The sequence below is a fragment of the Rhinatrema bivittatum genome, chromosome 5, assembly GCF_901001135.1.
Source record: "Rhinatrema bivittatum chromosome 5, aRhiBiv1.1, whole genome shotgun sequence".
Lineage (NCBI taxonomy): Eukaryota > Metazoa > Chordata > Amphibia > Gymnophiona > Rhinatrematidae > Rhinatrema > Rhinatrema bivittatum.
The window spans coordinates 349652922-349669256 of NC_042619.1; the positions used below are offsets into that span (position 1 = coordinate 349652922).

The following is a 16335-nucleotide window of genomic DNA, read 5'->3' on the forward strand; positions in this document are numbered from 1 at the left end:
CATCCAGTCTGCCCAGCAAGCATTCACACTTATTTTCTCATACTTATCTGTTACTCCGACCGCTGAGGTCAGGGCCCTTATTGGTAGGTTTTTGATTCTAATTTCCTTCCACCCCCGCCATTGATGCAGAGAGCAGTGTTGGAGCTGAATCAAAGTGAAGTATAAGGCTTAATGTTTGAGGGTAATAACCGTCGTATCGAACAAGTTACCCTGATGTTTGTATACTCATACTGCTCAGATCAATGCCTTGTTAGGATTTACATCCAGATAACATCTATTTCCTCATTCCCCCTGCCGTTGAAGCAGTGAGCTGCACTGGATATGCATTCAAAGTGAAGTATCAGACTTAATTTGTTAGGGATAGTAACCACTGCAATAAACAAGCTACTCCCAAACAAATAAACAAGCTTATTTGTTTACCCAGACTGTGTTACCTTGTTGATTGTAAAGTGCAACATGACAACTTACTGGTTAATACATGAAGGATAATGAAATAGAAATTATGGATTACAAACTATCATAGCCCCCTAATTAACATGTACTTGATGTTGATATGTTGACCCAGAATATGAAAGCTGATTTTGTAAACTGTTATGATCTTTTGGAACGACAGTATATAAAATGCCTAAAATATTTACTGTACTTCGCCTAGTATGACTTTGTTATAGGCGAATGATAAATAATAAATAAATACTTTCCAGAAATCTCCAACACATTAGTAGATCACCTCAGCAGAGTTTTTCAACCACACAAATGGTCTCTACAGCAGTCAACAGCTAACAGACTAGACTATTCAATATATAGAGTTTCCCAGCGATCACCCTGTGTCAAAGAAAAACAGAAAATTGGAAAGGTTTTGCTGTATTCTTCCTAGCGAAGTCAGGTCTGCTGAGGGCTCTCTTCTCCTGATTTGGAATGTTAGGTCTTATATATACCTTTCCACCAATAGCCAAAACAGTGCAGAAAGTGCTCAAAGACTGGGCCTATCTGACCCTCATAGCTCCAGCATGGCCCAGACATTTGTACAGATGTCCGGGAGTCCTTTTGGGTCGGATCCACAGGAAGAGGAAAGCCTATTTCATCCAAACCTTCCCTCCCTCCCTCCCTTAACTTGACGGCTTGGATGTTGAGCGCTCAGTAATCACCAAGTTGGCTTTACCCAAAGAAGTTGAGGAGATTATAGTGTCTGCCGGAAGGGGGTAGACTCGTAGGTGAGGTGTGCGTGTATGGGGCAGGTTAGCGTTGTAGGTGGGGCGATTTGGGGATAGGACATGGGGGGTGGGGTGTGTGTATTTCTGATGAGCAGTCGTAATTGCTTTGGCTGCCACTAACACTGGAAAGTTTCCTGGGTTAGAGTTCAGCTTTGTTTTTGTTCCTGTACCTAGTGTGGTAGATGCAGCTAGACACTACCACATACATGGCCACCAAAAATGCAAGTGTACTCCACCTCAGATTCATTACAGCATTGAGAAAATGTGCTTTAAGCAGTATACCATACTTCTTTGTGCGCCTTTCCTGCAGGGCTGGGGAATAGCTAATTCCTTTATTAAGATGGGGATTTGCATGCATTCTTGCTTCTTAGCACTGGTTTTAACTCCTGTTTTAATGTGGATCTTACCATCTGTTTAATGCAGAAGTAAAAACCAGTACACCTTATTATATTGGCCTGTAAAAACAATACCCCCCATGGTATATGGTTCAGTTTTGGATTCCCTCGTTTGCCAGTGCTAAATGGAAGCAAGGATGAATGCTTCTGAGCTTTAGCTTCTGCTACTTCTCTTTTCTGTGCTGCCACTAGTTCTGTGGGTTTTTTGTCTTTATTACATTTATTTATTTTATTTTTATATTCCGACATTCAATCTGAGATATCACATAGGTTTACATTCAGGTACTGGAGGTAATTTTTGCATTTTGGGACTATCCTGCCACTGTGCCCCTCCTGTGCTGGCATATACTTCTCTCCAATTTTTGGATCATTTTTTTGCAGTTTGAGTCTCTGCTATTTTCAGCATTTACATTCCTGCTGTAGTCTAGGATTTATACTGTATGTCTATAAATATGTTTGTTTGTACTATTTGTTTTACAAACTTGAACTGAAGCAAGCATTTTACAAACTGTAGGCAGATGTGTTTTCCCTTTGGACAGTGTATTTGTTTCTGTGCATAGCTTGTCTGATTGTGTGCTCTGTGCTTTTGGTACAAATATATTACTCCTTAGGTCTGGGCTGTTCTGGGATACATTACCTTCACCTATTGCTCCTCAATGCTTTCTTATTAGGAAACCTTTCCGTAGTCGTAAGCTGTCTCTAATTCTATAAGGTGACTTACCGTATATATCCCAGGACAGCCTGAGTGCTCATCTGGCAAGAGGAAACTCAGTTCTGCAGGCTGAATAGCAAGTAGTATTGGGATGGTTAGGAAGCTCCTAAATTTGCTAGGCTACAGTTTGTTTTTTTTTATTGTGGAGCTCATGCCGGTTTCTCTAAGGGTTTGTTTGTTTTTTTTGACTGGAAGTTTCCTTCTGTTCCTTTGGGCCTCCAGCTTAATTGAAACCAGGGCTAGAATCTGGCATCCTAAGCCTTCAGTTGCAACTACCCTTGGATTGCTTTCCCATATATTGTATCCTCTCCCCTTAATTTAGTCTGCTGCCAGGGGAGCATGCGCCAAGGCTCCTTCCAGAACCCCTTAATCATGGGCTCTGAATCCAGCCACTCGGTATCACCATTGGGCAGTAACAGACTCCTTTTCCCAGAAGTTGTGAATGCTGTTTCCAGGCTCTGGGGGTCATAAGACCCATCTCAAGGATGGAACCCAGCATCTGCCCTGCTGTTCAGCCACCTGGCTGGCCCTGCTCTCCTCCTGACTGCAAAATCATTTTAACGTCTCAACATCAAGTGCCAAGTTAAGTTTACAAATATTTGTTCAGATATTCTTTCTGAAACAGCTTATGCCCCTAACAAATACGGTAGATGCTGGAACATTAAAATCTGTTTTCCAGTGGTACATCATTTATTGATCATGCAGGTCTTTCCAAGGATGTTCCTTAAACAGATTGGGAGCAATATTCAGCCACTGAGCAGCTTGGCTAGTTAACCACATAAACATATCAGGTTAACAGAGTGTATTCAGAGGCATGGTTGTCCCACTGAATGTACCTGCCTATCTTAAACTTAGCCGGATATGTTTATCCCAAAGAACAAAAACCACTAAAAATACTTGTTTCAAAAAAACGCACATTACTACAAATTCTAATTTTTTTTTTTATTTTTTTTTTAATTATTTATTCATTTTTATAATACAATGTATCATAAAGTGTAAAGGAAACATGTTACTTTACATTAGCATGAAATCATATCACAACGATAATTCAATACCCAAAAATTAAATTTCTAATGTAGTAACCAAATCTCATTTTATATATGGTTGAGGGGGACAACTTTCAAGGAGTACATTAGGAAATAATAACTCATAAATTTAATAGGACTTAACCTGAAATGGGGGCTGTTTCTCCTTTATTCCCCTGAAAATACAGTGCTCCCTGAGGGGGTGTGAGAATCTAAATATAGCCTTAGCTGTTCTGGGGAAAAAAAAAATGAAAGTATTTGCTTCTCTTTTAATAATGCATTTGCACGGATATCTAAGCAGGAAAGTAGCCCCTAAGGAAATCACATCCTGCCTCATACTCAAGAAGCCTTTCCGTCGTTCCTGGGTTATCTTAGAAATATCCGGAAACATTCGAACCTTCTTGCCATGAAACAATGTATTTAAATTCTTGAAATATGCAATCATTAACCTACTAACATCTTGTTCCATTATTAAGGAAACTAAAAAAGTCGAAAAATCTATAATCTCAATGGCTGAAGATTCAAGAAAATCTGTGAGGTTCTGCAAGTCCATGGGGGGTACTGCCTGTTGATTTGAATGGTTCTGTAATATGAAATATGCTTTGTTTATTAAAGGAAATTGATTTTCAGGTAATAAGAGAACCTCGGCAAATTATCTTTTTAAAGTAGAAATAGGCATTTCCCCCATGACTCTAGGATAATTAATAAGTCTTAAATTTAGACGACGATTCCAGTTTTCCAACAGTTCTAGTCTTCTAGAGAGGGCCGCTCTGTCTTGGATGGTAGCCATGTTAAATTCTTTAATTTTTGAAATTTCAGTGTCTACTTTTCCCACCGCCGTCTGAAGCTGTGTCAAGGTATTATCCTGAGCCAGAATTTTAGTATTAATTTGAGAAGCAAAAGTATCCAATTTAGCATTACAGTCTCGTACCGCCAGTGTTAACCCCGCAGAGAGTTCCCATAAATTTTCAAGGGTAACGACCGTTGGCCTTACCAGGGGTTCAGGTGTCCCAGTTGTTGTGAGGGTCGGTTCGGAGATTGCAGATGGCATTGCAGATTCAGCTTGGGCTGAAATCTCTCCCCTCGCTGAATTTTCTCCACTTCCTGATTCTTCGAAGCTCTCCGTCGCTTCTCCCAGCACTCCTTCAGCTGTGACCTCATCGGTCCGCGTCGGTTGCTGAGCGTCCGGGGTCGAAGTTCCTCTGGCTGCCGGTGGACGTATGTCGGGGGGGCTGAGGGAAACCTCGGTCCCAGGTGAAATCGCCTCTCCTCCCGGTGTTTTCACAGCGGGATTCGCCGCCTCGATGTGTACAGCTCCCTGGGCGAGGAAGGACGTTATTAGAGCTTGCTCTGTAAACTGGGTAGGTATAGAGGGAAAAACCCTCACCTTACCCTTTCTTTTCGGAGACATTGTTAGGAAATTGAATACGAGTTAGAGCAGCTCTCTTCCATGCACCCGATCAGGACGCCATCTTGTTCCCCTACAAATTCTAATTTATCAAAAAATATGTTTAATTGTTCAACCCTTCTGTGACTCAAAATGAATTCAAGGTAACATTTTTAATCGAAGAAAAATTTTTTAAGAGTGGTGGTGGTTTCATAAAATTGAATCAAAGGTTCAAACCATCCAGGTTTCCCACATTCTTTTTCTAATCACGAACATACCACCTCCCCCTTATTGTTGGGGTTGGTTTTTTTTTTTTTCAAAATTCAAAAAATAAAACTTAATTCAATTATTGTTATAAAGAAATGGGAATTGTCCACACTATAGTGTCTACATAAGCTTAGCAATGCTTCCTTGTATAGAGATAGTTGATTTATGCATAACCATGGTACATTTTGTCATACACAAATTAATAAAGCTTAGCCAAATAGACCCTATAACATTACTTGATGGAAATTGCTTCGTGAGACTTTCTCCCGTTGTTTAAACAATCAAAGTAGAAGTGATATTTAGCTGGATAGGACGCTGGTTGTCCGCCATTTTGAAAGAAGTTGATTGCGGCACTGGGGGAGTGAGCATATATTTGACAAAGCTGTATACATGAAGCTTTCAATATAGTTCCGAGAGAAAACAGAGACATTTTTGATTATTTGGTGAGCCGTTACCCCTGATGAAGGATCAATTTCGAAACCTTTTTTTTGTACTCGTTACCATGTTATATTTTTTTTTGTACTCAAGTTACCATGTTATATTGTAAAGCGCAATGCTGAATTACTGTTTGTATGTAAACCGAGGTGATGTTGTTTACGTACCCCGGTATAGAAAAATCTATAAATAAATAAATAAATAACCTGGCCACGTCGGGAAAGAGTGTTACCAAGTAATTCTTTCAGCGTCCTATCCAGCTAAATTTCATCTGCGTTTATTCAGCTAAGTATCACTGATTGTTTAAACAGGAAAAAGTCTCACAAAGCAATTTTCATCAAGTAATGTTACAGGGTCTATTTGGCTAAGCTTTATTAATTTGTGTGTGACAAAATGTACCATGGTTATGCATAAATCAACTATCTCTATGCAAGGAAGCATTGCTAAGCTTATGTAGACACTACAGGGTGGACAATTCCCATTTCTTTATAATAACAATTACATTTAAGTACGTTGAATTAAGGTTTTTATTTTTTGAATTTTGAAAAAATACTTTTAAAAAACCAATAATAAGGGGGAGGTGGTATGTTCGTGATTAGAAAAAGAATGTGGGAAACCTGGATGGTTTGAACCTTGGATTCAATTTTATGAAACCACCACCACTCTCTCTTAAAAAATTTGTCTTCGATTTAAAAATGTTACCTTGAATTCATTTTGAGTCACAGAAGGGTTGAACAATTAAACAACATTTTTTGATAAATTAGAATTTGTAGTAATCTGGGTTTTTTGAAAATCAAGGATATGTTTATCCGGCAAACCTTTGACAGGTCAGTGGCATGACCAGAGTTAGCCCCATAAGTCAACCGGCTCACTCCAAGTATCAGATTAATCTATGCGGCTAACTCTGCTTCTCCTCAAAGCACCTCCTGCCCATCCTCGAGTTATTTGGTTAAATTCTAGCCAGATAACTAGAATTTAGCTGGATACGTTTCTCGATTATGCTGGTTTTACCAGTTAGATGGGATAACTTTTCAGTTATCCCATCTAACTGGCTTTCATATATTGACCTCCTTGTTTTTGTTTCTGGAAACTTTGCACATAGAATTAATTGCGAATTAGTAGGACCTCTGCCAAACCCCTGAACAAGAAACAGTGCCCCTTGCCGATGCCCTTCCTTTCAGTGTATTTAAACTCATGTAGCAGAAAATGGTAATAGTCTCAGGTATGTGACGCTTCAATTAGTCCCTAAATTTATCTCATTGTACTACGTGACTCCAGATTCAGATACAGGGGAGGAGTTTGGAGGGCTTGCACGTCCTAGCAGCTTCGGTTTCTCTGTGGTGTAGACTCGCAGAACTTTTGAGCTCCTGCTCTGTTATGATCTGCGGTTTGTTAGAGACTGGGCTATCACAGCAGCAGCATGAAAGAAGCAGGGAATTTGGGGCTTTGCTGCCCCTGCTACTGGTGGAGTCTCTTACAAATCGGGTAGGGTTCAGGATAAAGTTCTGAAGAGGAAGAAGCATAAATTGATGACTTAAAATATTTAAAACGCTTTTGGTACTGGTGTGTGTTTACACAACCGTCAAACAATTACAGATGAAAGATTCGTGCTTGACATGTTCTCAGCATGCCACAGAGTGAATGTGACCTTACTATAGACCCATAGCTAAGTACTAAGTAAATGTGATTTATAAAATGGACTAAGAATGTGCTAGAATATGAAAGCACACGAAGACAAATTATGCAGTGAAAAAGTTGCCTTAAGAAAAGAGCCGCTGATTGAAGAGAGAAAATTGTGCTGGGAGTTGAGTGATTGGCGCTAGAAAACAGGGAACCTGATCTGCCTGCTGGTGTGCTGTTTATTTTGTACCAGTGGATGGAGAGTGGCATGTGGGGATTGACCATATCTAACCATTGATATTTTTGTTTTTACTTGTCATAGCAAGCAAATGGGGTATAAGTGAAAGATATGTAAAGAGAGGAAAAAAAGGCAAACCTCACATCACATGTTCCCTGCCATGACTGAAGACGACGCCTGAATGTAAATTCCAGATCGTACTGTAATTCATTTCAAGAATGTGAGCATGGCTGTTTGTCATTTGGCTTCTCCACACATTGCACCGTTAGTTAAAAATAAACCACAGATGTGCCAAAAATACGAATGGCAAAGTATTCAGCTGTGCTTCAGGTTTTCAGATGTTTTGTGTTTCATTGCAGATGAATGTGCATAAGTCTGTCTGAAAAATTGCCACAGATTTCAGACTAAATTCATAAGAACATAAAAAGTAGTCTTACTGGGTCAGACTGATTGCTCTGTGTGCATCCTGTTTCCAACAGTGACCAATCTAGGTTACAAATACCTGGCGAGTACCCAGTCATTAAATAGATCCCATGCTACTGATGCCAGTAATAGCAGTGGCTATTTCCTAAGTCATCTTGATTCATAGCAGTTATTGGACTTCTCCCCCAGGAACTTAACCAAACATTTTTAAACCCAGCTACACTAACTGCACTAACCACATCCCCTGGCAACAAATTCCAGAGCTTAATTGTGCGTTGAGTGAGAGAGAATTTTCTCCGATTTAGTCTTAAATGTGCTACTTGCTAACTTCATGGAATGCCCCCTTGTCCTTCTGTTATCCAAAAGTGTAAATAACAGATTCACATTTACCCGTTCTAGACCTCTCATGATTTTAAAGATCTCTACCATATCCCCTCTGAGCCGTCTCTTCTCCAAGCTGAACAGCCCTAACCCTCTTTAGCCTTTCCTCATAGGGGAGCTGTTCCATCCCCTTTATCATTTTGGTTGCCCTTCTCTATATCTTCTCCATCACAACGATATCTTTTTTGAGATGCGTCGACCAGAACTGTACACAATATTCATAGAAACATAGAAATGACGGCAGAAGAAGACCAAACGGCCCATCCAGTCTGCCCAGCAAGCTTCACATTTTTTTCTCATACTTATCTGTTTCTCTTAGCTCTTTGGTTCTATTTCCCTTCCACCCCCACCATTAATGTAGAGAGCAGTGATGGAGCTGCAACCAAGTGAAATATCAAGCTTGATTAGTTATGGGTAGTAGGGGGAAGTCTCACCATGGAGCGATACAGAGGCATTATGACATTTTCCATTTTATTCACCATTTTTCCCTAATAATTCTTCAAATACTGTTAGGTTTTTTGACTGCCACAGCATATTGTGCCAACAATTTCAATGTGTTATCCGCTATGATGCCTAGATCTCTTTCCTGGATGGTAGCTCCTAATATGGAACCTAACATTGTGTAATTATAGCATGGGTTATTTTTCCCTATATGCATCACCTTGCACTTATCCACATTAAATTTCATCTGCCATTTGGATGCCCAATTTTCCAGTCTCACAAGGTCTTCCTGCAATTTATCACAATCTGCTTGTGATTTAACTACTCTGAATAATTTTGTATCATTTATTTATTTGTCACGTTTTATATATCGTTCGGTTTTGCCATCATAACGGTTTACAAAGTTTAGATGTTTAACAGAGTTTTCAAAAAGGTTCGTTCAAATGGTTGTCAACATAGATATTATAATTTTACATAGATATTATTTTCTCACTTTGGATATCATCTTCATATTTGCTCACCTCACTCATCATATCCCTTTCCAGATCATTTATAAATATATTTTCTCCACCGCAGGACCATCACTGTGGAACTTCATCCCACCAGATTTGCGACAGGAACCCTGCCTCCCCACTTTCAGGAAAAGACTCAAAACATGGCTTTTTATGAAAGCATTTCCTGACCTAAACTGAACCTTAATCAGTCTTTGACTAATCACTCTGACTTTACCTTAACATAGAAATTAACTCCACAGGATTAGGGCAATTCGTTATTACCTCAAATGCATTGATATGCATATATGTATCATATGTATCTAGTTAAAAACCCCAGCTTCTTTTCTCTGTTCCAAGTTATTACTACCCTGTTTTATTGTAACTGCAACCCTTAACTTTCACTTGTATATTGTTACTTTACTACTACCTTTTTTAATTTTTGTTATTTATTGTTATTTATGACCTCTTGTTACCTCTTCACTTGTTAATTGTAAACCGACATGATGCGATACTCATCGCGAATGCCGGTATAGAAAAACTTAAAATAAATAAATAAATATTAAAAAGCACCGGTTCAAGTACAGGTCCCTGAGACACACCAGTTTACGTTTTTCCACTGTGAAAACTGACCATTTAATCCCACTCTCTGTTTCCTGTCTTTAACAGCTTGCAATCCACAGGAGAACATCACCTCCTAATCCCATGACTTTTTAGTTTTCTTAGAAGCCTCTCATGTGGGACTTTGTCAAATGCATTCTGAAAATCTAATCCCTTCAAAAAACTGGATTTGTGAGGCAAGACTTCCCTTGGGGTAAATCCATGCTGGCTGTGTCCCATTAAACCATGTCTATCTAAATGTTTTGTGATTTTGATCTTTAGAATAGTTTCCATGATTGATTTTTCCTGGCACTGAAGTGAGGCTCACTATAGTTTCCTGGTTCACCCCTGAAGCCCTTTTTAAATATCGAGGTTACATTGTCTTCAGATACAATGGACAATTTTAATGATGGATTACTACTAGTAATAGGTGTGAAATCTCATTTTTTTAAATTCTTTCAGAACCTTGGGGTGTATACCATCCGGTCCAGGTAATTTGATACTCTCCAGTTTTCAGTCTGGCCACCTGCATTTTCCGGGTTCACCTTGTTTTGGTTCAGTTATCCGAATTATCACCCCTGAAAACTGTCGCAGAAGCAGCTCTTCATAAATGCCTGGGCATATATGAAGAGCAAAACATTGTTTTTTGATTTTGCTATATCAGATGCCTGAAGAACATTCAGTCTTCTGAAATTTTAACCAGTTGACTATTAAATCAGGCCTCTTGTTTTAAAAAAAAAAAGAGGTTGCGTACAAAATATCTTACTGTATATTAGTTATGCATAGTATTGTGTTTCTTTTATATTTGTGGTAGGAGCAATTCAGTTTTATTGTGAAGATTTTGATAGAGATCTAAGTAGACTGTTTCACAGAGCTGACATCAATAGGCCATTTGCTTTATGAGAATTGTTCTCAATGGTCACAATGCCCTATATGACTAGAATTAAAGCTGTTTATGCTGAGATCATTTTAATGTAGTCTTCTTATCAAGAAACACAAGAGGTTGAATCGGTGTAAAAAGTCCATTTTACACAGATTCAACCTCTTGTGTTTGTTATCAGCCATCTTGGATCGTTTACTGGTTTGCTTTCTTGGACCATCTTCTTATCAAGGACTCTCATTTGTCTTGCAAGTCTTGTGGCTGTGAACGCAAGTTGGTTCAAACTGGATTAAAGGGATGGCCCTTGGTCTCCCATGATGCCACAGCAAGAGCCACACAAATTCATCTGTTGCTGCATATCCCACAGAACCATGGGAGACCAGTGACAGGGTCCAGAAGGCAGTGGATGGCCAGGTCAATCAAGCACGAGTGGAGGCTCATCCCCATTTCTGCGGTTTATCCAATGGTAGGAGGAGGAGATGAGCTGGCAGTGCTTCAGGCTGCTTCTTCTGCTGTATAGGACTCGCAATACTGCACGGTTCAAACAGAGGAGAATGATAAGGCCTGAAAGCACTGCCACTCGCCTCTTCCTGCCAAACCAGATTAACAGGGTGGGGAGTCTGGGTGAGTGAGAAGGGTGGGATTCAACTGAGAGAAGGTAAGAGAGGGACTTGTGAGGGGACCAGAAGGGTGTGGGGGGAAGTGAATGAGGGAATTGGTGCTTGGGGGTGACTGAGTGTAGCAACAGGAAACAGGTGCAATGGAGAGAGAGGAAATGCAAGGGTTAAGGGAGGGTGTATGAGAGAGAAGGGATCGGTGCCAGCTGGGGAAGGGGAAATGAGTGAGGGTCTCTCTCTATCTCTCCTCTCCCCCCACCACCACCTTCAGTCTTCCCTGCACTCCTGAGATCCCACCCTCTGCCAATAGCCCCTTTTTTCCATCCTGCCTACTACATTATTATATAAACTAACAATTTCTGAAGCTTTGCCGTAGAATTTTCCAGTGCTTGGTTCAGAATCTACCATCTAAACTATCAGACTATTTGTCCCTTTTTTATTTATTTTTTTTTTTTTTACTGCTGTCATAGAAGGCCAAACGTGTGCCTGTGTACTGAGAAGCGTGTTTAAAGCAGGGGAAGTGGGTGGGACTAGGGGAAAGCACGACTTGTCGTTTCCTTATACTGCAGACTGCTTTTTGCATTGATACTACCTGTGGGGGCCGCAGAGTGAGTACCTGCCCCGCAGGTGGTGGTGATTTCTACAATAAAAAATTGTTGAAACTAAAAAGATAATACTCGAGTATCAATCGAACATGGGGCATTTGACATTGTTGCAAACGTTATCCCGTGTTAAATTGCCTGCGTGGTTTGCAGGCGGTCAGCGCACATAAACTGCCTTGCGATGGTGTTAACATGAAACTTTTTATGTTGCTGAGGTAAGGAGATGCAATAAAATAACTCCCTACCCGATTAATGCAGTGCAAAAGTACATGTTAAAAACATGCAAAATTCTTAACTACGCTTAATTGTTGTGTTACTATCCATCTGTAAAGCTCTTTGCCATCTGTTGTGGAAACACATGCATCCTTTCCATCTTTATTATAACAGCAGCCTTTAGTATTTATGATAAACACCATTGCCCCCCCCCCCCCCCCCCCCCCCCCCCCCCAGTCATTCCTCCAGTTCAAGATCTGACCAGCGATACAATCTCATGACAAAAGCTTCTTCTACAGACAGTAATACATAAGCTCAGAGCCCCCGGGAATGGTCCCTGCAAAAGGGACACGAGGGCTACAGCAAAAGAATTATATTTGGGGAAAGACATAACCAGCAATGATTATAATGGGCTGAAGCACGCTAAGCTGCTCAATAAGTGATTTCTCTTGAATAGTATAAAAGGTGCTTGCATGCCACTTTATCCAGTATCTGAGCCATAGCAGATTACAATGAAACATATATAATAAATGACAAAGCTTTAAAAAAAAAAAAAATAAATAAAAAAGGAAAACAAATCCCAAAACAATCTATTATTGCATAAACGTTTTCTGTTGTAATCATTAGTGAATGCACTAACTTAGGCTTATCTTAAGCCCCATTAAAGTCAGCGAGAGCAGTAAGAACGGTGCTTGTATTTCTTCATTTTTTTTTTTTTTTTGACCAACTTAATCAAAGCCTTTCTGTGCTTTCTTCAGGCAAACAGCAAGAGCTGGAAGCGGAGCGTGATGTGTACGTGGAAGCCGACCACGATCTGCACGTGGCCCAAGGGCGGACAATGCAGCCCCCCACGGAAAGACCTGGGGAGAGGAGAGGGGCCGAAATGAGGAAGCTGTACGGCGAAGATGCTGCCAAAATCCAAGCGATGGAGACGGCCATGCAGCTGAACTTCGATAGGAACTGTGACAGGAAGCAGCCAAAATACTGGCCCGTGATCCCCATGAAACTGTGAAGCACTGGGGGCTCCGGGCCGTGACCCTTCCAGGCTGCAGCTTGCCACGTACCGAATCATAAACAAACCATGCCGGCCCTTATTTTGCTTCTTTAGGCTGTACCCCAGAGAGGTTCCTGGGGCCATTCTGAATTTGTTGGGAAAGCTGAGCTATTTGTTTCAGTTTGGGGGGGGGAAATGATCTTTCAGACTTGTTTTCTATTCTTTCTGTATTAGCTTATCGGGCCTAGTACTTTTTCCTTTTATTTCCGGCTTAATTAGAACCAGTGCTGGGCTGTTCCCTCCCCCTCCCGCTGTTCCTAGTATGCTCGCTGCACCCGCAGTCATTTTAGCTGAGAGCCATGCACCCCGGGGCTCCTTCTGAAAACCCTGTAGCGTGGACTCTGACTCACGCTACCCTTTCCCCCACCCTTCCAAGAGTCGTGAATGAGGCTTTTGCTGCATCCCTGGCCCCCAGCCGGCCCCCATGGGGGTGGAAGACCCGATCTGGGAACCATCCCAGGGACCCTCCACACGGCAGCGTGCAGCGCTGCAAAGCACAGGAAAAAAAAAAAACATTTTTGTGTGTGAAATCTCTTTTTAAAAAGTAACATTTGTTTTGGGAATACAGCCCTAGATCGATATTGATAGATTTTGCTTTAGTTGATAGTTTGCTGGTTTCCCTCTCTTAACAAAAGGACCTTACCAAATGTGTGATTCCCTTGATCTGTATAGTCCGAGCAATGATACGTTTGTCAGCGCCCAAGAGTAGTAACCTAGGATCTGCTATTTCCTTTTTTTCTTATTAAGTAGACGTGCCTGTGACTCGGGGACACTGTCCAGATAGGAAGACCGGTGAAGTTGTGTGATTGGCAAGCAAAGAATGGAGACTCCCTTGTGCAGCTCTGTAGTCTGATTTCAGAAATACGGCCCCAGAATATTTAGTGCTTTGTCTTAGAACAGCAGATGATGCTGATGCTCCTTGTCCCTTTTTTATTTTTTTAATATTTGAAGTTACTGCCAGGTACAGAGGAATCCTGTCCATTGAAATGTGGACACAGCCATGTTCATATCCTCAGGAGCAAAGATGGGGCACGATGCTGATTGATAGGAGTTCCCTTGGCTCTCTCTCCGCTGTTTTTCACTGGACAGGAGTACTCTATGCCACTCTTCAGAAATGTGCATATGCTCATGACTTTGAAATATCCATTGGACACCTTAATTCACACATCCAAAAAGCATATGCTGACAGCTGTAGAGTCAAAAACTGTGCCAGGTGATATAAAGACAGTATTCTAAACCAAATGCGTGTATCAGGGGCTCGGTGTGAGCTACTAATTGTTTCTAAACTAAAAAACACCCCCCCATAGTAACACATAGGGGACAGTTTTCAGTCTTGTGGGCAAGTGTATAGTCCACGGGTATTTTTATCCATGGATTTGAAAATGCAAAACTACGTGCGTTTTGCCTGTCCCAGGGATGCCTCCTTGAGAATATGGGTAATTGTGCACGTGTTCTGAAATAACATGTAGTTTTACCTGTGTAAAGCTTTGAGAGACCCATTTTACCTGTGCAAATAGCCATGCACATGAGTAAATGGCCTTTGAAATTTCCCGCAGTGTAATACAATAAATGACCCGCTGTCCCATCCAGCTGTACCACTCTGCAAAAATATATCATAGTTACCAACTGTAGAAGCTTGCCTTACCCCGTGTCTATCATGACTCCTTATCCACGTAAGTTGTGGCTTTCTTCCTCATTTCTATGCTTATCTTCATGGTAGAGACCTGATATGGTCTCTACCATGAAGGTCGGTATAGAAAGTGTTAAAATCTACCCAGGACAGTAGGGAACCAGATTCCACGTGGAATCCAACACCCCCCACCATTTCCTCAACCACAGCTGGCATCTGAACTTTAAGCTTTGCAATGATCTAAACAGCTGCCAAAACCAACTCGGCTACTGCCCAAACATCCAGCCTCCTAGGTCTCCAGGGCCCTGCTGGGCTGTACCTTAATCACCACCAACGCACGGATCCAATTGGTTTTTGTGCGAGTTGAAGTGAAGTGTAACCTTTTTTTTTCTTCAATGAAATATGCAAAATCTAGGACCGGAAGTAAAGCAGCATAGTTACTCCTGAGACCACCATCTAAGATTGTGATATGAGATAACTAATTATTTTCAAATGCGTTGGGAGAATAGTTGTCCCCTTCCAAACTGTAAGACATGCTTATCCTTACAGTGCTTCAGTTTTATCTTTCAGAAGGTTAATTACTAGATTTTTGATGCAGTGCAGATGAAAACTGTTTGGCATGGGTTTTGCAAGATCCTTAGTTTGAAAAGTAAGATTGTATTTCAGTAATGCAATGTGCGGGGCAGCCCTAATCCATGTCTTTCCCAAATCATATTTTATCTAATAAACCAGAATTAACGTAAAGCAGCAGTGCTGCACATTGCCTCATCTCGTATGTGTCTTGGCTTAATTTATCCCCTCTGGTTCCCAAGTCTATGTATTTTTTCCCAAAACGATGAGCTTAATTTATACCATGTGAATAAATAAGGGCAAGTGTCGGTGAAAGTCTAATAGCAAGGCAGATTTAAGACTCTTATATATAAGAGAAATGGTCAGGCAAAGTGGAGAGATGTTATCTGACAAGGCAGGTATCGATCCTGTCCCTTGTTTTTCTAAGATATTTGCCAAAGTGTGAAGTTCTACTGTCACTTTTTAAAATCTGTCCCGGCAGTACAATGACAAATTCTCTTTGTGCCGGGGTTAAATAGTCGTGATCCGAGTCACAGAGCGTACCAAAGTTTTACAAGTTGCCAAATGTGTGAGAAAAAAAAAGAAAGTGGCGTAATCCAAAAGACAGAGTTACCCCACACTAAGAAACAAATGAAATGAGCTCGGGGCTCAGTGTGATCTGGATACAAGGATGAGGTAAAAGGAGTGGAGCTTGGATTCAGCGGCAGCTGGGTCCCACCCACATTGATTTCAGCTGCAGAACTGAAAGGAAGATAGCCAGGGTGTCTCCATCAGTGGTCCCCCCAACCTGGTCCTGGGGGCCCACCAGCCAGTCGGGTTTTCAGGAGATCCACAATGAATATGCACGAGAGAAAACTTGCATGTTAAGGAGGCAGTGCATGCAAATTCTCTCTCATGCATATTCATTGTGGATGTCCTGAAAACCTGACTGGCTGGTGGGCCCCCAGGACAGGGTTGGGGACCACTGACCTACATCAGTTTTTTGATCTTAAACAGGACCTGCTTCTGCTGCTACTTGTCTGTTCTGATGAAGGTCCCTTTTATGAGACTGAAATGTCACTTTGGATGGCTTCTGCCAATCAGTACAGTCTGTAAACTAGCAAACACAGGGTTGGTTTACAAAATGTTCGCTTGTGTGTATTT

General features: G+C 41.1%; 1 protein-coding gene across 4 annotated transcripts in view; it reads left to right on the plus strand.

Annotated features, from left to right (window-relative positions):
• GEMIN8 (gem nuclear organelle associated protein 8) overlaps positions 1-15390 on the plus strand; it is a 55562-nt gene extending 40172 nt beyond the window's left edge. For all 4 annotated transcript variants that reach the window (XM_029604557.1, XM_029604558.1, XM_029604555.1 and 1 more), the window contains one exon: positions 12697-15390. In XM_029604557.1, the coding sequence (XP_029460417.1) occupies positions 12697-12950 (254 nt within the window). In that variant the 3' untranslated portion in view covers positions 12951-15390. The remainder of the gene's footprint in view (positions 1-12696) is intronic.
• Positions 15391-16335: the final 945 nt, after the last annotated feature.